Here is a 24,961-nt window from a genome sequence, read left to right on the forward strand (position 1 = left end):
TGAACAGGTGCACCAAAGCTGAGGGCTGTCCGATTGCTGGGAGCCTTTCGCTGTGCCGCAGTGGTAAGGCTGGCTGGCTGGCTCTCCTCCGGTGGTTTGCGGTTCATGCCAGTAGGCAGCGTCGGAGGGGCAGCTTGGAAGCACGCACCAGAGTGGGGCTGTTGGTGCTCGTGCATTTCTGCACTGTAGACATGCCCCTTCCCCATGAACCTTGCTCACAACACACTGCAGACAGCAGGCTCAGCTGTCCGCTTCCAAACAGCATCTGTTGGAGAGCAAAGCCTGCTTTTTTAACAAAACAAACAAGCAAAAAAGGTGCTGTTAGGGTAGAAAGCTAGGTGCCACAGCTGAATACCATCTGTGCAGCTGTTTGCGGGACCCACGCCTGGGTGGTCCGTGCAGTCCTTCTGGGACCTGCCTGGGGGACCTTGACTGAACTCCGGAGCTGGCCAGGGCCAGTTTGACACGGCTGGACTCTTGCTCTTGTGCCGTACGTGGTCTTCCCAAGGCGAGCACCACTGGCCCCGTGACAGTTTCACTGGCGCCATCTGTCCCCGTGCTGAGGGCGGCCAGCGGCTGCAGCCGGACCTGTGCGTTGACCAGCTGGAAACGGAGCAGAAGCACAGCAGTGACCTGGCAGGGTCTGACTGTTCACGCTGCCGTGTAAGCTGAGGACAGCTCCTACAACAGTCATTTCACCGTGTGCAAGCTGCGAGTAGCTCCCTTGTGCAGACCATGGCCCAGTACGCTGCCTGGGCTTGGGAAGGGGCTGTGGAAGAGGGAACAGGGCAGCTGTTCCTGAAATGAAGGATCATTTTCATCAGTTGATAAATCCATACCCCTTCACCACCTTCACTTGGGCACCTTTACTGAGCACCCTGCAGGATTAGACCATTTACCAGCAGAGAGCTACCCTTTGTAGCCTCAGACGGGTAGCACAGGGCTCAAGCACATCCCTTGGCTAAAGATCCGTGACCGGACGGCACGGTTAGGGTGCAGCCGATGCCTGCTGGCCGCTGGCTGTCAGCCTCCGTGGCTCCCCACCGCAGGCTCGTGCTGCTGCTGCTCAGTTGCCATCTTGGTTTCTCTGCTGCTTTGAGGGTTTTGTCTGTGAGTCCTTGTGCTGCTCAGTGTCACCATCTCAACAATCTCACTTTTGCTTGTGTTTTTAGTTTTCTTCGCTGGCATTGCTTTAGCTCACGGACTCTCTCACAATGGGTTTTCCACCAACTTGGAGATATTCTCATTAAATTTGAACCAGGGTTTGGCCTCAAATCTGGTCCTTAGCTCCCAGAAGCCTGAACCCTGAGCTGAGGGTTTTGAATTAAGCTAGCAAAAATAAGAGCTAAACCACCAGTAAATGCAAAGGCATTTACGCATCCTGTCCCCACGGAACAGGAGGTGAACCTAGCTGGGTGATACAACCATCTTTTGAGCTTCCCCTGAGCCCCCTTGTGTGGCCCACCTGGTTCAGGTCACCCTGCATGCAGCTATGCACATGTTTCTATGCACATGACCCCGATCATGTGATCAACACCAGCACATTTCACACATAGCTCCATCAACTGGATTTCTCTGCTCCTCTGTGTGAAGGTCCTTCCGTGTCTTACCAAAGGACACACACTGCAGCTGACTGGGCTGGAGCTGCAGAGGGGTGGGCATCAGGGGGTGGCAGGTGGTATGGGAGGGGGTACATCCTGGCAGTGTCCAAATAATGACCATGTGGCCATTACCCAAGGACTTGGGAAGAAGTAGTAGAAAGAAAGATGAATGCTTGGGAGGTTTTCACAAATCCTGCTGATAAGGCAGGACCCAGACAGACCCTGTGACAGCATGGAGGTGAACATCTCCTGCGGGAAGAGGCATTGCTGTTTCATGGGCTGGATTTAGACCAGCTGCAGTGGTTCTCTCCTGAGCATTTTACCTTTCAGATTGTATGTCAAAGGAAGGTTTTAATCCTGAGAACTCACTGTACTGGTGAGTTTGAAGGGATTTAGAAGTGAAGAATATGAACACAGAATGACTTTTAATAGAGGAACAAAAATCAGGAGTTCATATTTGGAGGGAAGAAAGAAATCACCCCAGGAGGAGCTTTCTAGACAATTGTATCTGAACGTGACACAAAGGACTTGGATGAAGTGGATGTCTTGGTGCCTTTTCCCTCCGGTGAGCATGCCAGCTTGAAAAGGACTGTACCTCTGGAACCACATCACTGCATGTCAAAAAGAAACTAAAAGAAGGAAACTGAGAGCTGCTAGATACGGAAGCATAAAAAATAAAGAGTTTATAAATAGCTTTCTGTACAGCTCACTGCCTGGTGAGGTCTTCCTTTCCATGCTCACCCTCACCAGTGTTTTCAAAGGGCTCCCTGGCTTGCAAGCCAACTGTCTGCAGTACACCCAAGTCCTGTGAAAATGTCTCTTTAGGTCTCCTCTTGGAGCCAGGAGCACGACTGGTGCCTGCTCTGGTCTCTGTGATGCTTCAGGCTCCAGCTGGCAGGGGCTCCCCCTCTGCCCATGCACCAGGGCTGGGCACCCCCAGGTGGGCTCAGCTGCTCTCAGGAACGACGCTCCCGGGAAAATCTTCCTCCCCAGAGTTTCACTTGGCCATCCACAAGGCATAAGGAGCAAGAATGAGGCTGACAGCCAGAGTCTTGCCAGTTGTGCCACGATTCCCATGTCATAAATAACACAGTAAATGCAATCTAGTTAATAAAGCAGATTTCCTTACTGCTACAAAAAGTGAGCAAAGCAAGTCCATCAGCCATTGATATGAATTGCAGAGATCAAATGGTGCAGAAATAAAGCAGGCAGCGTCCAAAGAAGAATTGGATATTGCAAATAGCAAAATGATATTCAGCTCCATGAATAAATAAAAAACAGCAAAAAAACCCCAACAAAGTCCTTGGCAGGAATGTGTGGCCACTATCACTGAAGATGGTATTAAAAATAATCTAAATGTGGCTGAAATCACTGATTAAAATAGTGTTTATGAGAGATTAACGCTCCCAGATAGCAGCAAGAGGAGATGGGGAGGACGTGAAATTTAAATTCACTTTGTCCTGATTGCATGACTGTGGTTGGGACTGAAATACCTGTTTGAAACAGTGAGAATATGGTTAAATACCTCAGGTAGCATCAGCATGGTCTAACACACCAAATGAGTGCTTTGTCTGAGATTCTAGCTGATAAAAATCCTATGGGGTAAGAATACAATTTGTACCAGTCAACGTGATTTTCAGGAAGTTATCTTTGTTAGTCAGATATGGTGGCTTCTTTTTTCTACATTGCATAGCTAATCACATACAGCACTTGACTAAATGCCCCCAAACACGCTGCCTTCACATGTATGCACTGAGCTGCGTAGTTCACAGGTGGGAGCTGCCAGTCCCCTGAGCCCCAGGACACAACTGAGCCCAGCTGGGATAAAGCAGCCCACGGAAACCCAACTGGGGGTGATGGGGAGCAGCAGGAAGCTTGGTGTCCACAGGGTACACCAGCCCGACAGGAGAACACCGTCAGCTCCTCTCGGCTTTAAGGAGCTGTGAAAAAATGCTGAGAGTGAATGAAAGAATAAAAAATAAGTGCTCCCTTGGAAAGATGTTCCTATGATGACAGAATTTATTCTTTCTCCCATAGCCAAAAGAAAACTGATTCTGGTGCAGAAGCGAAATCCATAGAAAGAAACTCTGGGATCTAAGAAGCTCCTTAAAGTCCATGTCAGGAATAGGCAGATGAAAATTAAAGCTGAGCAGCATTAACTGTGAAACCGAGAAATATCTTGGACCGGCACGGGCTGGCTGCCAGCAGGAGGGGTTGCCCGACAGGCTTCATCCCCCAGTCCAGGCGGTGGGGGGAGGGGTCCCCTGGCAGGCATGGGGTATGCAAGGTGCCAGCACAGCGCTGGCTGAGGCACTCTGGCAAGCAGGAAGGCAAGTGGAGAAAGAAGCTAAAACAGGCTGCTCTTACTGGAACAGTTTCAGAAAATAAGAACAGACAGATTTGTAGGGGGAGGCGCTATCTTTTCTTGGACTGGCTGACACAGATGAAGAAACCAAAGTGGCTTTTGGGCACAGAGATCTTTCTTCTGCAGACCTGATGCAGGCAGCCTGAGATATCCCAAGACAAGAAAAGCCTCAGTCCAGACCAGGCAAGCTGCAGAGGTGCCTCAGCATGGTAGGGGAAGCCTGCATTGCAAGGAAATGCAGCTCTCGCTCGTTATTTCTGGCCTTGCCTTCATCTGCCCTCTCATGTCCAGAGGGTGGCTAGGATGGACTCCCAAAGTGGGGCTCTGGAGCTGGCTGGACCCAAGGACTGCTGAGGTGAGGAGGGGTCCTTCAGGCCTGCAGCTTCAGGGAGGCTGCTAAATGGGTCTGGTTGAAGAGGGCACCTAAAGATCAACAGACGCAGCATCTACACAGGTTTCATACTTACAAAAAAAGCTCAAGAAGAAAATGACATAGTTGAGTCAGCTGCCTAAATTCACTAATTTGTATTTAAAACACAATGAAGTAAAGCCTCAGATTTAAAATAACAGGCTAAACTATACCAAAACCTTGTGGTATAATGTTCCTAGGCTCATAGGATCATTCTGGCTGAAAGTGACCCCGGGAGGTCTCTGGTGGGAGCCCGCGCGCAGAGCAGGGTCGGCAGTGGGGTCCCACCAGGTTGCTCAGCAGGCTGGGGAGGGCTGCTCGTGGGGCTCTGTGCTCACAGGCTAGGCTGGAGGTGCACAGCACAACAGCAGCCAGGGAGCTCATCCTACCCTGAGAGCAAACCACCCAAGCCACCCTCCCAGGGCCTGTCCCAGAGCTGCCCACGGGGGACACGGGCTGAGATAGAGCCATCACTGCAGACCCAGGCATGGCTTTGCCAGGAATACTGCAAACGCATGGACCGACAAAGCCCAGGCAAGTGTGTCTGTGGTGTCAAGAGGCCACCAAGCTCCAATTTCAGCAACAAATGCCCCCCCCCAAAAAAAAAAAAAGCCCAGCTGCATGAGGTGCAGACCAAAGCCACCACCACGCACTCGGTAAGGCTGACGGAGGGCAGGAGCCCAGTGGGAGCTGCAGACGGCGAGCACTGAGCTGGGCACGGTGCAGGCAGCTCACAGCCTCCCCTGCCCAGCCACTGCCCCCACAGCACAGACACAGCTCCAAGGGGGTGTCTCATGAGCAGCAGGACACCAAGACGGACAGCAGGAGGAACATTTTGGAACAGCCAGCGCTGCCGAGGCAGGGTCTCACGGAGGCTTTTAAGTTTTAACACGTGTCTCAAGATGTGGTGTGAAAAGAGATGAATTAAGGAACTTCAGAAACCTGTGTACTGGGATGAGCTGATACAAAGACATGATCTGCATTCATTACATTACCCTCAGCAGTTACATACATGACAATACAAGCTGTCTGCGGGCATATAAAATTACCTAAAAATAAAATTATTGTGGCATTTTAACCCAAAGCATAGTTGTAAACTGAAAGCTGTCAATAACCATCCAGCCAGCGACAATGCCTCTAACAGAAGGAGTCACAAAAACCGCATCCTCAAACAAGGAACAGGTTGTAGGCAAGAAGACCATCTGGAAAGTAATACTAGGTAAATGCCCTGTTCCTACACCCTTCCCCAGGCTTCTTACTAGTGCTGGATGAGTTTCTTACTGATTCGAGGGGTCAAAGCCCGAGTCAGTTCCTGTATTGCTGAAACTGCAAAGTCCAGAGTATCCCTACACAAACACAGGGCAGAAAAATCAAAACTGATGTTTTGGTCACCTGAGAGAGGAGCTAGGGGATGCTTAGGTTTAAATGAGAAAATTGGTGGAAGGGAGGTAATTAGTGGAGGAAGGTGAGCAGTGCAGGAAGGCAGAGCAGTTCCAACACTGGAGATCTGGTGCTGTGCAGTGAAGGCAGTACCCATGGGCATGCTGCAGCTTTTCTTTACACCTTTTGGAGAGGATCCCATTGGGAACGGCCTAGGAGAGGGAGGGAGGGCAGGACGGAGCTGTGGAGCTGCTGGGATGTGATGAGCACTCAGCCATGTGGGCAAACACTGGCAGGGCAAGCGTGAGACCTCGCTTCACCCACTCGGTAACTACTTGCAAACCTCCCGTAGCATCCAGTCTCCCTGTTGGCTCTTTCAGTGCAAGAAAGCGTGTGGCTGTGTGTACATCTACTCCCACACCTTTACCATCCGCACAGGCTGCTTCCCAAAACCAGCGTTCCAGCCAGCGCTGAAGCCTGCTCCAAGCTCCCCAGGCAGCACTGTGTGACTATTTGATGGAAAGCCCTGGCATTTCTTTTAACATACAGCATGGCAGGGTCTCAAGGGAGCAGATGTTGTTAACTGCCCTGCACCTGCCACCCATCCACCTTCTGCCCATGGCCCAGGACCTCACTTAAGTTCAGGTCTGGGTCTTCCATCCCTGCCTGATCTGCATTAGATATGTCCTTATCTCCAGCCCTGGTTGCTACACAGACCTTGGACCATGTAGCTTTGCCTCCAGCCCCTTCTTCTGCTCCAGCCCGGGCTCCCTGGAGGGCCCCTGGTCCCAGTTCATCCCCTCGCTGTGTTGGACCCTGTCCCATCCCCAGCTTTACCGGCTGTGCTAGACCCCGTGGGACTGTGCCCTGTCAAGGGAGCACAGCCAGTGCTGGGGCCCCCTCAGCTCCTGGCTCATCCCCTCCTCGTGCTGCTCCCTGAACCAGAGGTGTGTGTCTTGAGCTCCCTGGCAACATTTTAGTTCCCACAGGATTACCCTCTGCAGGTGACAGTGATTTAATCAGATGATATCTCACCCCAGAAAACATTTGATCCTGCCTAGACTTCCCATTCCTGCTGTGTCGCTCCTTCCCTGGCTGAAGGAGTAGCTTAGCTTTGCCCTCCCCTCAGTAAAATGCAGCCTAATGATTTAGGCTGAACCTCTGCCTTGCTACAGCTTCCCAACAGCACTGGTGAGATGAAAAAATAAAGAAAATCGTTCCGTAAGATGACTGTAGGAAGGGACACGAGACTGGTCTGGGGGTCCGACTGGGGTGAGAACGCGGCTGTGAACCCACGATCACACAAGGCTGAAGGCATGGAAGTCTCTCACATTGTTTCATATCGGGAAGTGGGATCAGTGTTCATGTTTCTGATAGGCAAGAAAAGAAGCTTTGGCCAGATCCAGCTGACTTCCAAAACAGTTGTCGTTTGTTCGTGTAACCAACTGAAACGGCTGCACAGAAGGCAACTACAAGGAGTGGAAAGTCTTGTTAATGTGGCACCAGGTCAGAATGGCATGAAGTTGCTTTCTTCTAACACGAAGCAAAGATATTCAGGAGCCCCAGGACCTCTCCATGGGCTGCCTCTCTGCTTTCCCCAACGGAGCTTCAAACTCTGGTGGGCATGCGTCCTGCCGAGAGCATTTGGACACACTGCTGCAGTGTGGTGCACCTCAGAGTGATACTGCAGGCATCCTCAGCTGGCTTTGGCCAACTTTGCAGGACCTCGCAGGCCAAACTGCCTTGGCAAATAATAGATAAAACGAAGCATTCCTGTGTGTGGTGCATCCCCCTCCTGCAGGCACCCTGCCAGCATCCCAGCCCGTGATGAGCTGCGCTTAGCTGGGGACACCTCTGCCCCTGTGTGCAAGGGTAGCCTAACTCACCGGCTCTGACAGACACATATTTTCAGGGCAGTCAGGCATAGCTCGGAGGGGAGGGAGGATTTCCTGATCTGAGGCTTTCTTATAGGAGAAAAATACCATTTAAGGACCAGCCTGCAGAAGCTGATCAGCTCTCCAGCTACTCTGCCCCAGCCAAGCTGCCCATGGGGTGGCTCTGACTGCTGAAGGAGCAGATCAATGCCCTCGCTGCTTCCACCGCCCAGACTGTTCCAGTGTCACACAAGGTGCTGTGAAAGTCCTGCTGGAAACAGAAAAGCCAGCACACCAGTGACTCAGTCATTCCCCTCTTGATGAGTAACTGGCATCCCAACAAGGAGAAGAAAGAAATAATGCAGAGGCAAATTGCACACACGTGAAGTAAAAAGTAAATGCTTCTTTCCAGCTTTATACGTGAAAGCAGCAGCAGAGGAGCCCACCCACTCCCACTGCTGCCAGGCAAGCCCAACACATTCCCGTCAGGTCCTGGGTCTAATTAACTAAGTAGCAGGGCATAGTCAGTCACAGTGGTTGCACACATGGTGGTCATTAACTAGAGGTGGTGACTGGTTAAATGAATGCGTTTGGGCTGGAGAAACACAGCAACCAACTGATGCACATTTTAAGCAAGTGCCGTGCGAGGAGTGGAGCCCCGGCAGCTGCAGAGCAATGACCTGCAGCTTCATTTCTGACGGGGAGGCTGGAGCTGCTTTGCAGTTTAAACATGCCACCGCATATTGAGAATTTCTGTTCCTTGCTCTTAGAAGACCAGTGATGAATAAAAATAATTTGTCCTTTACTTCAACTTCAACTGTAACCCTGGAGGCACAGCACTGCCAGATGTCCCTGCTTCACTCCTGTATGCTTCTGCTTCGCTCCTGTAGCTGAACAAAGAGCTCGTTTTCTTGGTGAAGAGCATAAGAGTGGAAATTCTCATTGAAGACCCACCTCTTTCAGGAAACCACTCCCTGAAGCAGGTGGTGGAAGGACCACGGTGCAAGGTCCATGCAGGGGTGGCACTGGTCCCCAGAGCATGTGGCTGTGACTTTGCAGGGAGTATGTTGTGGCCCTAACACGGCAGGTGCAGCCTCTCCACCCGCCAGCACTGCAGCTCTCATCGCTTCCTTGTATGTGTCCTGGGAAAGCACTTTCCCAGGTGGAGACAGGGACTTTATGGGGAAATATTTTGACTTTGTCCATCCTTTGGAGGACACTGGTGGCCCTCACCCACAGCCCACCCTTTCTCCCCAGAATGTTTACCTCCATGGTTGCATCCATCCAGAGGCTCATCTCTCTTCTCTCCGGGGCACCCTCTGAGCCTCTCCATGCTCCCTGCTCCCAGGTCATGATGACACAAACGGTGCTGAAACCCACTTAGCTGATGCACAGCAACCAAGCTTTGGTGCCCCTGGGCATCCCTACACAGAGGGTCACTCCCGCCCTCCCGGGGACCTGTTTTATGGCCTGGCTGGTCCGGCCTGTGGTCAGCTCTCACTAGACAGAGTTTGTCCACACTAGAAGTGTTACCCTCACTCTAGAAACAGCAATACTTCCACAGCAGCCTTCCCACAGCTGCCTTCCTGATGTGGATCTCCCTCTCCAAAACCAGAGCAGGAGGAAAGGACTCCAAAAAGAGAAGGTGCCTTCTGCTGGGTCCACCTGCAATGGCTGCACTGTGTGCACACAGGATCATTTCTTTGGCTCTACCCCCGATGGAGAGTTTTGCTGTGACTTTTGACAACCTTTCAGCAAGATCTCAAAGTCCAGTGAGGTGGCTGTATGAAGAGCCAGGGGAGGCTGAGCTCCAAGGACAGAGCGCTTTTCAAGCTCATGTTGCCGCTCCTTAGTATGTAGCTGCTCTGAATGAGCAAACTCCACAAAAAAGATGAAATTTGAGGATCTCCTGCTGGACATCGGTGGCTTTGGAAGATTCCAGATTTTTATTTTGTGTATCTTCTGCTTACCCAGAATCAACCTTCCCATGCATTTCCTGCTGCACAATTTTCTTGCTGCTACATTCTCTCATCACTGTGCAATTCCACACCAGGAGGCATTTGCAGATCTCACCATGGAGGAAGTTCTGCTCATCAGCATCTCCTGGGAGCCCAATGGCACTTTCAGGTCCTGTGAGATGTTCTCACAGCCTCAGTTTCACCTGCTGCTCAATTCCTCTCTGCAACCAGAAAACAGCTCGGTGATCCAGCACTGCCAGCGCGGATGGGTCTATGACCACTCACAGTTCACCTCCACCATCTCCACCCAGGTAATGCCTGGCCTGCAATCTAGCAGAAAATGAAATGAGCTCAGTGTTTTGAGGAGCAGATGGAGAGGTGTTCGCTGGGTGCACAGAATCAGAGGGGACTCTTTGCATTTTAAGCAGTGGAAATTACTTGTTTAGAGAAGATGTCCTGGGATGGGGAAGTTCTGTGAAGCTCAGAGTTAGAAGCCAACTTTATGTTATTATTATTACTGTTATTGTTAGTTATCGTTATTGTTGTTCGGTTGTTATATTATTATAGTTGTTGTTATTGTTGTTGTTATTATTATTATTATCCTTATTATTGTATCTTGCTTAGATTGATAGTTAGAAGTGGACACTTATCCTTATAAACATTTTAATTTCTCCAGATGATTGAGAAATTGGGGGGAGGGGGGGAAGACACACATACAGGATTTTCTCTGCTTGAGTCCCATGACATTTGCACAGGATTGCACCCTATCAGGATTTCATGAGGCCCTGACTTGCTTTCTTAATTTTCTGAACACTTTGAAACTTCTATTCCCTTGGCCATCCCTCCTCTCCCATCTCCAGCTTCCTCCTCTTCTCCCCAGATCACACTGCCTCCCTCCTCCCACCAGCAGTGTCTCCTGCTGTCAAGCCAAGTGGCTCTCAGAGGGCCTTCCACAGAGACATGACATACTACCAGCCACAGCCTTGAGCCTTCTGGAGGTCCCTTCCCATCAAACATTAACCACTCACCTTCTGGAACACTTTGCTAGGGTTAACAGTGATACCTCTGGGTGTTAATACTTTACCTTCCTCCAGACTACAGGAGGTCTTAGGGAAGAGGACAATTAGGTCAGACAAAAGGGGCACAGCTGGGTTGGAAACAATAGCGCTGACTGTCCCAGGGCCAAGTCTTAGCCTAGAGCTGGTGCCTCCTCCCTCCCCAGCACCCAACCAACCACCCCTGCTTTGGGCAGGCATGGAGGCGAGGGTCAGATGTGCACCAGGTCTGGACCCAATTTCTGCACTGTTTCAGGGAGAAAGGTGTGAATCACCCTCGGGGGGAAAAGGCAGGGGTGGCCCCTGCAGCACGGGTGCTGAGCACGGAGCCTCATGATGCTGTACCCACAGTACAGTGCCCTTGGGACATGTTCAAGGGGTCAGGGCTTTCTCTGGAGTCTTTTTCTCTTGCAGCAGGAAAGGTTGCTGCAGGTCTGGCTGGCCTTGGCAGGGAGGCTGCAAGGCTGGGTTGATGATTAAATTAAGTTTCTCCAAGTCTGCACATACAGAAAATCCACCCTGCGGCTTGGCCCAGCGTTCTGTAATGATTAGCAGCAGTTGCACCTCCAGGAAAGTGACATGATGGAAGCATGGCTGGGCCAGCCTCTCAGTAAGAAACCAGCAGGGTGGCATCAAGAGCATGGGGTGCCTACCCTGCAGCCCTCCTGCCTTGCTGCACGGGGCTTCAAAGGGAATGGTCCAGGCACGGCAGCTGGGCACCAGTGCAGCGGTGCCTGGTGTGGGCTGAGCCACATCCTGCGCCCGGCACAGCCCGCACCCGCAGTGCCCATCACACCAGGGAGCCTGGCAGAGGGGGCCGCGGGGGGCGAGCGCCCGGGCAGGCTGAGAGCACCTATGGCAGGGGCCAGGAGAGGGGTAAGGGGAGTGCTCCATGGTGAGGGGAACCCAGGAAAGCTTGACGATGGCCAGCAAGTGTCCACAGAGAGGCTGTCACAACATCGATAGATAACTGGGCTGAGTTTTGTACGATGCAACTTGATGTTTTCCAGGAGCCCAGCACCATCCTGCTGCGGTTCAGTGCAGGATCCTCCCACTCAGCCGGCCAGGGCAGGTACACCTGGCGAGGCAGGGCCTGGGCTGGGCACTAAGTTTCATTGTGGCCTTGTGTTCCAGTGGGACCTGGTGTGCGAGCAGCACGGACTGAACCAGGCAACTGCAACCTTCTTCTTTGCTGGCGTGACAATGGGGGCCATGGTGTTCGGATACCTCTCGGACAGGTTTCATCCCCTTCAGGCTGTTCCTCCAGGGCCCCTGTTTTGTGACACGAACTTAACAAACCAGTGACCTGCAAGAGGCAATCAGAGGAGCAGAGAAAGGACAAAGCACAATCACAAACAGAGGATCCAGCCTCTCCCTTGAAAATTGGGTTAAAGTCCTAGAGGGAAGCAATTCAGGAGCTAATGCTTCATGGATCAGGCAGGCAGCAGCCCACCAGGGAGGCGGCTCTGGCCTCCAGCAGGGTACGATGCACTGCAACAGCGAGCAGTGCATTGCTTTTGTTGCTGCAGGAACAGTAAAAACTGAAAAAAAACCCCACTGTGAGACCAATTTCAGAAAATATGAAAACTGTCTAAAATGTTACAAAAAATGTCTAAAATGTAAGAAAACCAACCAAACAAACAAACAAAAAAACCACAAACCTGTCTAAAAATGTTAAAAAAAAAGCCAAAACAAGATGCTAAGAGAGTTACCTCCATGCAAGTTACATGGAAATTGGTTAAGGACACCCAAGTGAGAGGCTCGGAGGAAATGCATGCCACAGCTGCAAAAAAAGAGTCTCCAGAAAGCAAAAAGTGACTCTGTCATTGCTTGAGAAGGAGGGCAGGGGAGGTTCTTGAAAGCAGGGGACATTCCTCAAGAGCTGAGCAATGAGAAAGACAGGAACAAATCCACTCTCTCTGGTTAAACGTTAGAATGTGATAATGTAAACTTGAAAAAAAAGCTGAGTAATAACGTACAAAGGGCATCGATTAAGGAATTAAGTATTTTTGCAAACAGTAGAACCAGGGAACCTACCAGAGAACATGCAGTGCTGGCCTGCCATCAGGACGTACACTCGCTGCCCGCTGTCCATCACTTCATGCCTGAGCCTCCTGCCCAGGAAACCGCTCCGTTTCCTTCCTCCGGGAGCAAACTAGCGTTAGGGTACAGCAGGCTATAAAATCACTGCCTAGCAGAGGGGAACCAGCTTCACAGCACGAAGCACCGAGAGACTTAGAGCTGAGGATGGGAATTTTTACATCCATATCTTTCCCTGCAGGTCTGTGGGCACACGTGTGCAAGGACCCAGACGCCTGGCTGGTCTTCAAGCTGCGTGCCATGGCTTTGTATCTGAAAGAGTTTCATAGCACAGTTGGAGGGAAAGAAATTCAGAGTCAGGAAAAGGAGCAGGAAAAAATAAGGCAGAAGAGAAGGTCTCCACTAGAGCAAAATGAGAAATTGTGTTTCAGATGGGTAGTGAGGGGGGAGAGCCAATAGAAGATCAAGGCGTCAAAGGAGCATCTGGTCCCTCTGAAATGAGCTGCCAGAAGGGGGCACAGAGAAATACAGGGGTGAGTGCTAGTGAACTGCCAGGAGTGGGGTGGTCAGCCCGGCACCCTGCACCACCTTGGAGACCAAAAAGCTGCGGCACGGTCGGCATTGTGCGACCAGCAGTGGGGGGCTGGGAAGTGACATGTTTAAAATCAGTTTTTGACTGGTGTCCCACCAAGACCTCAGGAGCTGTGTGCCCAGCAGCCCGACCTCTCGCTGTACCAGGCAAATCTGCAGAAACTGTTCTGAAAGATCGAGTTGGTGGTGCACAGGTAGGTGTGACACACTAGTGAAGAATCAGTGGGGTTTTGCAGAGGATCCATGCCTCATGAACACACCCCATTTCTTCACATGCACTAGCAGGCATCTACATGGATTTCAAGCATTTTCCTTACCAGAGGCTCCTAAAGAAACTGAGCTGCCCTAGGATAAGAAGGAAGGTCTCTGCATGATTAGATAATTTATTAAAATGGAGGAAGGAGGGAGGAGATGTAAGTGTTTGGTTGTGACAATGGATGGAGACCCATGTGGACCTGTGCCTGGATTTGTGCACTTTTCAGCATGACTATAAATGATCTGGAAAAGGAGCAAGTGAGGAGGTGGTGCTGAGTGGCCAGGCTGGTAGAGATGAGACCTGCGTGTGGAGAACTGCAGAAGGAGCTTCACAAGTTCTGCTACTGGATGGGAGCATCAGAAGACAACGTTTCAGGGTAGATTAAAATAAAAAGAGAAGCAATTCTAACTTCTCATTTAAAATAGAGGCCTTTGAACTGACCAGAGCTGCTGAGGAGCAAGACTTTGGGGTTATGACAGACAGCTCTAGTCAAACATGCACTTGGCAAAGAAGAATTTTAATTAAGAATTATTAGGAAAATTAAGAATCATTAGGAAAGGAATACAAAATGAAAAAGGCTATCACTGTGCAGTAACACATACATGCATAGTGGCCCCACATCTTGAATACCATGTGCAGTTTTCCTTCCCCATCCCAAAATGATACAGAAGAAATGGAGAGAAGTTGGAGAAGCTAATGAAAAAGACCAAGCCATGGCTTGACTTGCAATCAGTCAGAGCAGGACCCTTCAGTCTGCTCAGGGGGCAGCTCAGGGAGGTTGGACAGCCATCTGTGCCCTCGTCAGCAGCCCGGAGCCAGGCTGGGGGCGCGCTGCCCACCTGAGTACCTGACCCTGGGGGCAGGGTTGACACTTGGAAAGGCTGGCAGCCCCGGGGATCGCAGCAGGGGCAGCACACCAGCACATCAGCAGTCAGTCTGGAAGATCAGTTACACCTCAGATGTCATGCCATGCCCCACAGAGCCCCTAAGACCCCTTAGAAGCTGACGTCCCATTAGCAACCTTCCTTTTCTCTGGCATAAATGAGGTCCCACCCCTTCGTGCTCACAGTTCATCTCTGTTGCTCCAGGTCCTGGCATTTTGATTAAGCTCAGGTTTGTTTTGTTCTAAGCCACTGCAGACATTTGGCTTTGAGAACATCTCTACTGACAAATTTTACCCTGGTAAACTCTCCAAAAACCTTCACTGTGAACATACATAAGCAAAAAAAAAAAATTATATTTATGTATATATATTGATTTTTTCTGTTATTGCCTGCTTTTTCCCAAACACTCCTTTTGCACCTTGTCCTTGTACCAAATGGGCTGCATGATGCTTTGGCAGACTTCCAGACTGGGGTATTTATGAAAATGGCTGTATTTTTTCATTGTTATGCTTGTGCAGTTTGCTCCTTTTATATTTTCTCCATTTAATCTTTCAGAAGCTGTGCTTTCCTACCTCTCCCTTTGAAGACAATTTTAGCAGCGTTATTTCTAGCAGCTCGCTGTAGCCTGCAGCTCAGCCCTGCCAGCTTGCCTCTAGTTCTCCTAGCAGGTGGCGTGCGTTTGCTGAGAAAGTCTAGTAATGGGTCCATAAATAGCTGCCTTGCACCCTGCAGGGAATCTTACGGGTTTATACACTTCTTACTGTATTTTCAAGAAAAATCTTCATTTAAAAAAATACATCCTCTTCCTTAGGCAGTTACCCTATTGGAAACTGGTTGCAGCTCTGGTGTGTTTCTGGGTGTTTCCTGCTCCGACCCAGGGGCATTACGATGAATTTTGCAAACTGGCTCTGCTTAAATATCAAAGCAGATCCAGCAAGCTGCCCAGGCTCAAGCCACAGGTTGTTTTTTTCTCCAGCAGATACGTTAACTAGCTGCCACATTAAGTCATTTATGATCATTGTTAGGGATGTTATTGTGGCATTACGTCCCAGCACATCACTTTTTCCCCTGGAGCAATTATTCACCATCCTTCTCTGGTGGCCACTAATAGAGCCCTAATGCCAGAATCAGAGCAGGGTTTCAGTCCCTATAGACTGAACGTTACCTGTTGACAGGGTTAATTTAATGCTTTTGAACCTCATTTTTTGTCACATGCAGTGCTGATGTTCATCAGAAGACTGATATCTACCTTGTGCTCTGTTTTGATTTTTAGGTTTTCATAAGTTGTATAGAAATGCATACACATGTATTTGCGTCTGTGTGTGTATACATGCGCACTTGTGTGCGTTTGATTTTCTGTGTTTCTGCCCACCCTCCACAGAGGACTCTGCACCAGGGGTAAGATGGTCCTACAACTTCCCAAACCCTTTAGGAATGACCTCGCAGCAGGTTCCTCATAGACCCCTTAGGACACCAGGGCTATTTGCATATGTGGATTGGATTCATTTTATTTTGCTTTGGGATCTTTGTTTTCCTTCCAAGTTTTGGGGTGAAGGTGTCACAGTTCTCTGTCCTCCTTGACAGTGGTGGCAGTGGCTGGTCCTGAGCGAGTCAGGGAAGGACATGATGAGCCAGGCATTGGGACAGCCACAGGAGGGAGCAGGGTGGGCAGCACTGTGGGATTTCAAGCTGGCATTTGATGATGGTGTTGAACAGCGGAGCCCAAACCATTGTTTTGATCAGTGTGGCTCTTTCCATCGGAGAGCCTCATGGCTGGTGCTCACGAGGTAGGCTGGCCCTCAGAATCAGATCGTACCCCTGTACCATCAGCTACATCTGCAGACACTTCCTCCTCCCAGGACACTGCACCTTGTGCTTTTTGCAGAGTGGGCAATATTTTAATTTTCCTTCTTGAGTCTCTGGTTTGCCCCATTTCAAACCCTACTCCTGTGACAGGTTTCCAGCTGCTGTAACCCAGCCTGTGCTCATGGCAGGTTCAGACGGAAAGCATGCTCCTGCTGTTGCTTGTGTGCTCTGTCATGTTTGGGATGCTGAGCGCTGCCTGCATCTCCTACAGTATGCTGGCCATCACACGGACCCTCACCGTGGTGGCCCTGAGAGGCATCTCCCTTATTGTATTGCCTTTGGGTAGGTGTGTGCGGGGTTGTGGGTGCCCAGCAGTACAGGGGGACTTCGACCAGGCAATGGGGAGGTAGGGACTTGTCTACCAGACAGAACAGAGCTCACAGGAACAGAGTTTTGGAAATCGTTATGTGTGCCACTTCACTATGGGCAGCCAAAAAGAACATCTTTCTTGGGAGGATCCAAGAATTACAATTTACTGTTAGTCTAATTAATGCTCTAACAGTCTAGGCAACATGTAACAGCCACTTATCAGTACGTTGCAACATTAACACTTGCAATCTATGCTACCCAGTTCTCGGTAAGGCTCACCAGTCATACAACAAAAGGCATAAATCAAAGTATCTGCCCCTTTCCTCTGAGGCTGAGTTCTCACCCTTCAAATACACCCCTAAGACAATTCATAAGCATTGCCGTGTCCTCAGCAGGAGGACGGTGGGACATATGCAGTGACATGCAATACCTCCCCAGTCTTGAGTTTGCTCACAGTTTCTGTAAGTTCCCAGTCTGCATTTTTAGAAAGAGGTGAGGGGGAAAAAACACAAAAAAAGATCGTACAGAGCCAAGTGAAACTGAAGTGGAAGAATTTAAGTAATTGTATAATAAAACATATATATAAATATAAATATAATCTATATAAAAATATAAATTACATATTTATGTAATAAAAACAAGCCATAAAAAATTGAGTCCTGCGAAATTCACAGATAGATTTGAACCTACATTTCCCATGATTGTTTTTTTCTCTTATGTTAATGCATTTTATGGAGATGAGTTATCCTGTGTCCCTGGGTGGCTTGGGCTGTATGCCTACGGGAAGGAGCTGAACACTTTCCAGTAAGACCAGTTCTGCAAGTGGTTTTGCTCTACACATCATTCTCAGCTACTGCTGGAACAGTGACAGCAGTTGCTCATTAGTTTTATTGTAACCTGATCGAGGGCACATTAATCACTCACACCTTACAGGGATCTGGTCTTGGACCATTTCAGTGGGAGACTCCAATGAGAGATTTTGACAACTGTGTGACCTCAGCAGACCTCATACTCACATATTTCTTCAAGGTTGCAAGTCTTCCTACTGGCTGCACAGGACGCTCAGCTGAAAGCCTCCGTGAGAACGGCAGGTTCTGTGTTCTGCTTCCCTCGGGAGGATTTGGGTAGGCGTTGGCTGCTCTAGCAGGATGTAGCCACTGTGGGGTATTTCCAGTGCCTTCTGGGCCCAGAGTGCTCTGCAGACGCACAAAGCCCACATCCCCTCTAGGCCAGGTGGGCTGCACTGCGCCCTGGGAAGCCCTGGGCCATGCAGCCATGAATGCAGCCAGATGCAAGATCAGAGAGAAATCCAAAGAGAGGGAGCTGCAGGTGCTGGTTTATGGCAAGTGCTGGATCTCTTGCTGGAACAGATGGCAATGTAAGGCACAGGACCCCCACCCCACACAGGTCTGCTGAGCAGACCTCAGAGTGGCGAATCAGCTCTGCAGCAGTGCAGTATCCCTTGTGGCTCGGTGACCAGTGTAGATGCTTCACTGGGGGCCGCAGCCGCAATGATCTAGAGCCCAGTTGACTGTCTTTTGCAGAAGGCTTTGATTATTGTGAAAAACAAGTAATTTTAACAATTAACAAAGTAAGTATAGAGCTCACTAAATCCTTTCTACATGGTAATTTTACATACGCTACAATTTCAACATTTAGAGAGTCCCTAAAAGCACGAATCTGCAAATATAAACTCCTTGGGGCTAATTTTGATAGGTAAGAGTTTGAAACTTCAACCAGCTCAGAAAATTCAAGCTCTGACCAAAGATCGCAGGATAAAAATTTTGGCTAGACATACTACAATTAACAGATTGCACTCCTTTAGGGTAGAACACACGTACGTGTAACAAGGGTGTACCATTACTCTTACTCTCATGCACCACAGTTACTATTTTTAGCTGAGGTTGAAGTCTCATAGAGAAGACCCCCTCTCTTTGACCAGGGCCATGTATGCAGGGTAAGAAACACAGAGCTCCAACAGGAACACTGTCTTCTCTCCTCACACCACGTGGGTCCCAGAGTCTGTCCAGTGGCTCATCACCAATGGCAAAGTGAAACAGGCTCAGCGGCATCTGCTGAGAGTGCAAGAATGAACGGAAGGAAAGACTTCACTATCTCACCAGAGGTGAGAAACTGAAGATCCAGAGATGTGGTTTTCCTCTCTCGTTTTCTCTCTCTCTCTCTTATTTGATATTCTCTACTTCTGTTTGATACCTGAAGCAGTGCTCAGCCTGTGGTCTCTGAGGCACTGTGGTCCACAGGGTGCAATGCTCCATTTTACTCTAGAAAGCAGCTACATCCACTCTGAAAGATAAAGCAGCAGCTCAGCTCCCGTCAGGGCAGAAATCCCCTTCATTAGGTGGGGTGTCTTTCCATTCATTATTGCCGTGACAAGAAGCCTGAATATACTGGACACTGGACTAAATATGCAGCAAGGAAGAAGCATAGCCTGAAAAAATAAGGCAGGGGCATCACTCCAGTTACAGAAACGAGAGCATGCAGGTGCACAAGCAATTCGTGCAGCTTAGCATTTGCCACCTTGGTTGCTGCAGCGTTTGCCAGGTGTTGGTACAGTGCTGGCAGAAAAACAGACACACATGAATAGTATTTAGTTAGCATATTTTCCTCTCATATTGCACTGGAGATACTGCACATAGTGTTATCCAAAACCACAAAAGCTAGTCCACCTTAGGCTGTGTTTAGTGCACATGTGAAACTTGAAGACTCTCAGCCATCAAGCCCCAGTGGTGAATGTGGGTGAACATAATCAGCATAATCAATTTTTTCCCCTGGGTAAAGCTCTGCTCTCAGGTCAGTCTTAGCTCTGACAGCAGTTTTACAGGAACGTGGGCAAGGGTGAGACATTGGGAAAAGTAGGCATGCACCCACCGGTCTGAATCCATTCTTGCTTGACCCCAGAGGTCTAAAGGATGGAGCAGAGATTCTCAGCTAGATGACTGAACAAATAAAGAGGAAGGAGAACCCTATAAAATAGCCACCTGTCCTCAGTACTCCGAAGCTCAGGGTATGAGGCTGATATTGAAATCTGCATCTTGTGCTGAGTTCTGTCTTAAAAACATATTTTTGCAGTCAGGCTCACAAATATCAAGACCTTGGTCCATGATGATTTTTTGCATCCAGGGGATAGTGATAAGCTCAAGTGATGCCCCAGTTCTAGGCAGGACTCAAGAGCCAGACAGAAGCTAGTCTTCCTTTGGAGAAACACCAGAGCATAGTCAGTGCTCATAACCCTTCACAGCCAGGCTTAGATGGCTGCACATCTGTCATCTCCGGCTTATCTGGTCCACATGATTTGTCTTGACCTTCTCAAGGGTAACAAAATTCAGCTGTGAAATCCAGTGGGTATAGAAGTTTGTGGCTTGTTAAATATTGATCTCTTTCTTAGTATCTTTGGTTTTTGTCTTACCGAAAGAGGAAGATAGGAAACCCTTAGCACCAGCACATGAGCCTTGTGTTTTGCTGTCACAGTCCAGCTGCACCTCCATGTGCACCCAGTGTTCCCGCATCCAGACCACTTTCTTATCCCGGCCAGCATGCCATTTTTGAAAAGCAGTTTCTTAGTATTTGTTGAAGAGATGATTAGCCCTTTTGATTTACGACAGAAAAATGGTGTTTAATCATGTGAGAAATGATGAGCTGGCATGTTGTGGCAGACAGAAGTTGAGCGTGACTCTCCCTTGCATTTAAAAAAGCCAGTAGCTCTGACTAAATGTGTAAAAATAACAAGTTATAAGATTTCTCATTCAGCCTTGGCTGATGACTCTGTATTTCAGAGTGCAGTGTTTCACAAGGAAGGCCATGGGCTTGCCCCTCGTACCATTCTAAGGGTTAGGAAACATAGATGGGGCTTCCACACTTCACACCAAGTCACACCATGCTGCGACCCCTGGACCATGATCAAGAAAGGCTTGCAGGTGTGACACCTTGCTTGACATGGATTCATGAGGTTTACAAGGGCATACTTACTTTTTCTTGTCCATATACAAACATGGACTTGCCTGATTCAAATTTGCTTAGTCGATTTAACCATGCATCAGCGTGCTTTGATGACTGGTTATGGTAACAACTGATTTGCCTTAGTTCAGAAGACTTTGATTTTGAAAGACACATAATCCCAGGTAACTGCACAGCACGTGACTGACATGCTCTCAGATTTAATGGCATTGTCTTACAGAACTGATTAAGGAATTTCCCTGTGTGAATTTATTTTCAGTATGAGCTTTGTCACTCATCCAAAAACTGCAAAGAGTAGCATGCAATTAGAAATAAAATCTTAGCTCTTCCCTAGTGAAACATGCTGCTACTGATAGCTATCCTCTTCTCTTTCCTAAGGCTCTCTTTCATTTTGTACAATTCTTTCAACCAGAGAGCTCTTTGAGCTGGGATTTCTCTTTATTAGATACTTTTGCAAGTCCCCAGCCCCCATAATTGTTCACCACTGTCTCAATTGTAGGTGATGCTGCATTCCTGCAGGATCCCTCACTGTCCTCCCACCCCAGCCATCACTGAATTGTGTGCATTTTAAGTTTCCTGGGTTCTCACTATTCTGGCTCTCCCAGTTGTCCTTCCAGATGCCAAGAAGTCTAGCTATCGATACATACTGGAAGATGTTTTCCATGTCAATGTCTTACGTTACCCATTTTAATAGTAAATCATGCAACTTAGCAAGAGGACAGACTGCTGTCAGGGTAACTCGAATGTAATATTGAAATTCTCAGCATTGCAGAAGTAGTCTGTTATCAGAGCATTGTTCTGCAATGGGAATGCATGGCAAAACCAAGGTGGAGCTGGAGCTGAGAAGGGCTAAGACCCCAGCCTGCCTAAGGTTTCATGTCCAGGTCCTAAAAGCACAGCAGCTAAGCTCTTTCCTTCTTTCCACCTCTCCCAGGCCCTCAGGGGGATGGCAACAGACAAAAAGCCAGGAGGGAATTACTCCTACATCAGATTGTTCAGGACACCAGTCCTGCAGAAAATGTCTCTGTGTTCTGGGGCTTTTAGGTCTTAAACCAGGTTTTAACACCTATTAATAATGATTTTGTAACGGTAAAGGGAACTACTGGTCAAAGTGAAGAAACATATTTCCTCCACAATTAGGAATAAAATTTAAGGTGGAGAATAACCAATTAAATCTTTGTAACCACTGGGGTTATATGTTGCAAGTGTGCAACACCTTGTGTATCCTAACCTATTGTCTGAGTGATTGAGGGCTAGCCCAGAGAGAGAGAGTGTGTATGTGAAAGACACAGTTTTACTGCAAGACAAATATTTTGTGGTCCTTGTGAGGGAGTCAGTTGTTATTTGGAAATAATGGGAGACAAACAGAGTAAAGGAATATTAAAGAAAAGCCCACTGGGATACATTTTACATCACTGGAAACAAATTGCTGGTTCCCTAGGAGGATCATCCAAAAGGGGGAAGATCTGATAAAATATTGTAATCAATAGTGGCCTCTCTATAAATTGGAGAGTGGAGAGAAATGGCCAGTAAATGGAACTTTGAATTATAATATGTTGTTACAGTTAATACTATTTCTAAGACTAGAAAGAAAAGGGGATGAAGTAATACGTGCTGATGTTTTTCACGTTAAGACAACATCCAGAGTGACGGAAAAAATGTGGAATTAATTTCACTCCAGTGGATCCTTTAGCTTTGACATTAGGAAAAGATAACAAGAGCAATAAAACATTGAAAAAATGTTGCTCTGCCTGTAACATAGGGCAGAGGTGTCTAAAATTAACCCATGAAAATATAGAAGAAGATTTTGAAAGGTTAACTGCACCTAGGTTGCAAGTTACACATGAAAATAATAGTGACATGGAATCAGAAACAGTAGGGGAACAGACCCTACACCTGCTCCTGTTTCTAAAAGAACCAGGAGTTGACAACCATCAATACTGAAAGATCTTCTGAAATCAGCGATTCAAGCCTCTTTGCAGAAGGCAGCAGGGAATGATGGTCCAATGTTTATAAAAGTACCATTTTCCATTACTGATTTGAATAATTGGAAAATAGCAGCTGGAAATTTGATCCAGAAAAGGTGGCAAGTGCATTTGAAATGATGATTAAAACACAAAACCCAGATTGGCAAGATACAGATGCAATATTGCACATATTATTTGACAGTACAGAAAGATACAAGATTCGAAGGGCAGTACTACATTTCCCTTTGACAGATCCCCATGGAACCCTAATGACTGAGATGATAGAAAATTGATAAGATGATATCAAAATTTTATATTATTTGGAATACATAATGCCACCCCCAAAAGCTGTCAATATGAAATAAAGCAAGATAAGAAAGAGTCCCAAACAAATTTCTTAAATCGATTATAGGAAGCAACAAGGAAATATACCACTCTAGATGTTGAATCAGAAAAAGGAAAAGGGCATTTGGCTACTCTGTTTATTGGGCACACATCAAATGGTATTAAGTGGAAACTACAAAAACTCCAAGGAATAGAGGCGAGAGATATTCGAAAAATATTAGATGTTGCATAGACGGTATGTCAAAATAGGGATCACCAAAGAAACACACTAATATTAAGTTGATAGCAGCCTTAGAGAGCTTTTGTCTTAAGTGGTTAAGCCACATTTTTGTTTTTGTCATGTACTATTTCTTGTTCTATCCAACTTATTCAACATGTGGTAACTCAAATGCAATCTGCAACAATGGTGAACGCAAAAGGTTAAAAAAAATCATACGATCTATACACCATCTAGTTGGCCAACAGTTATAGATACTATCTAGGATTCTTTCATTTTTATTTTAACTTTTACTATATCAATATAAGGTTTAAAGACTATAGATAATTTTAGATATTTTAGGCTGTTTATAAGTATCAACAACTCACAAGATAAGCCATAAGGTGGGAAGGAAGGCAATAAAGATTTGCACAAGAGCTTACAATAAAGGAAATCTTTGCTGCAAAAGCAAAAAAGGAAAAGCTGAAAAATGGAAAGATCACATCACTTTGCTGCACCTGCTGCTGCGGGGCTCCTCCTACCAGGGGCTCTACGAGGGTGATGGCCACCCCGATACACTCAACAGCTTGCTCCAGCCTAGTTTGCAATCCTGGTAAAATCCAGGTGTTCCCTCTTTTTTGGAGGCTTTCCAAAGGCAAAAGGTGTCGGGCCAGGCATGCTGCTGACATGACAGTGCTGTCACTGGCCGTCTTTGCTTCATGAGGTTCTCCCCATGATTCACAAAGTCCAGGAAGAGAAACTGAAGGCTAATGGTGGCTGCGGGGAAAAGCTCTGCTCACCGGGTTTGTCCCTCCGGTGCGGGGAGATGGACCTGCCAGAGCCCGGGGTACTTGTCGGGTATGCAGCCTATGCACGTACAACAGGGCTGGGGGATGCAGCAGCAGCAGGGCTTGTAAATGAGTGTGTGGGGTCTCAGCTGCCACGCAAGGGGCTGGGGCCACCACCTGCCGGGGACACACAGCCCTCTGGCCACGTGCGACACTCCACCAGCTCCTGTCCCGCAAGGGACTGCAGGCAGTGATGGAGGGGTGTCACCGAGCCACCCACCGAATCTGGGGAGGCGGGGGTGGTCCTTCTCATGGCTCACCGTGACCCCCCGAAGGTGCTCAGCCCATTTCTGCAATGAGCACTGACGAGCTCAGCACTGATGGGTGCCCCACGTTCTGGGAGCGGCAGCCCTTGCTTGCTCAGCAGAGCCCCAGAGAGCTCGGTGCCTCTGGACAAGGGTGGGAGGCAGGTCTGGAGGGGGGTGGGGGGTGGGGGGCTCTCAGCTTGCCGTTCCCTCAGCCAGAATTCAGCAGGACCCCTTTTTCTTGCCTGATCAGAGACAGGTCACGCACATACCCCACAGCCCAAGTGTGATTTGCACATCCCTTCTCCATCATGACCCCAAAAGCTGCAGTGCTGGGGGGACAGGACACGTGTCTACCCAGTCCTGCCTGCGTGGAGTCTGGTGTGTCTAACATAGAGGTTGAGCACACACTGACATCTCTAGGAACAAAACGGAGACGGGTCTGGCCTTCATCCCCCTTCCTGGCCTTGGTTCTTCACACACCCCAGAGGCATCAAGTACTTTGGGGGCCTTTTCCCCCCACCAGCTCCTCAAATCCCGCTGATGTCAGTGCCGGGCTCAGCAGCTTTATTGGGAGGAGGCAGGCACCGAGCTGTGACGTGGTCTCTGCCATTTCCTAAGAAACCAACTTGAAAGAAAAAAAAAAAAATTAAAAAAAAAAAGAAAAAAAGAAAAAAATAGGGGAAAAAAGGGTGGGTATGTGTGGATTTTCAAAAGGAAAGCCACAACAAGGGGCGAGCAGAAGGCTGGAGAGCATACCCTTGGGCAGTACCCAAGGACCACCACCACACAGGACC

General features: G+C 48.4%; 1 protein-coding gene across 1 annotated transcript; it reads left to right on the forward strand.

Moving 5' to 3' along the window:
* Positions 1-8,940: 8,940 nt before the first annotated feature.
* Positions 8,941-24,787, forward strand: SLC22A7 (solute carrier family 22 member 7). Its single transcript, XM_005447531.2, is given in 6 exon segments — positions 8,941-9,898; positions 11,777-11,899; positions 16,414-16,561; positions 18,551-18,667; positions 18,670-18,713; positions 21,498-24,787. Coding segments are annotated over 6 exon segments (927 nt in total). The 5' UTR covers positions 8,941-9,520; the 3' UTR covers positions 21,615-24,787.
* The last annotated feature ends 174 nt before the right edge of the window (positions 24,788-24,961 follow it).

The sequence above is a fragment of the Falco cherrug genome, chromosome 13, assembly GCF_023634085.1.
Source record: "Falco cherrug isolate bFalChe1 chromosome 13, bFalChe1.pri, whole genome shotgun sequence".
In the NCBI taxonomy this organism is placed as follows: Eukaryota; Metazoa; Chordata; class Aves; order Falconiformes; family Falconidae; genus Falco; species Falco cherrug.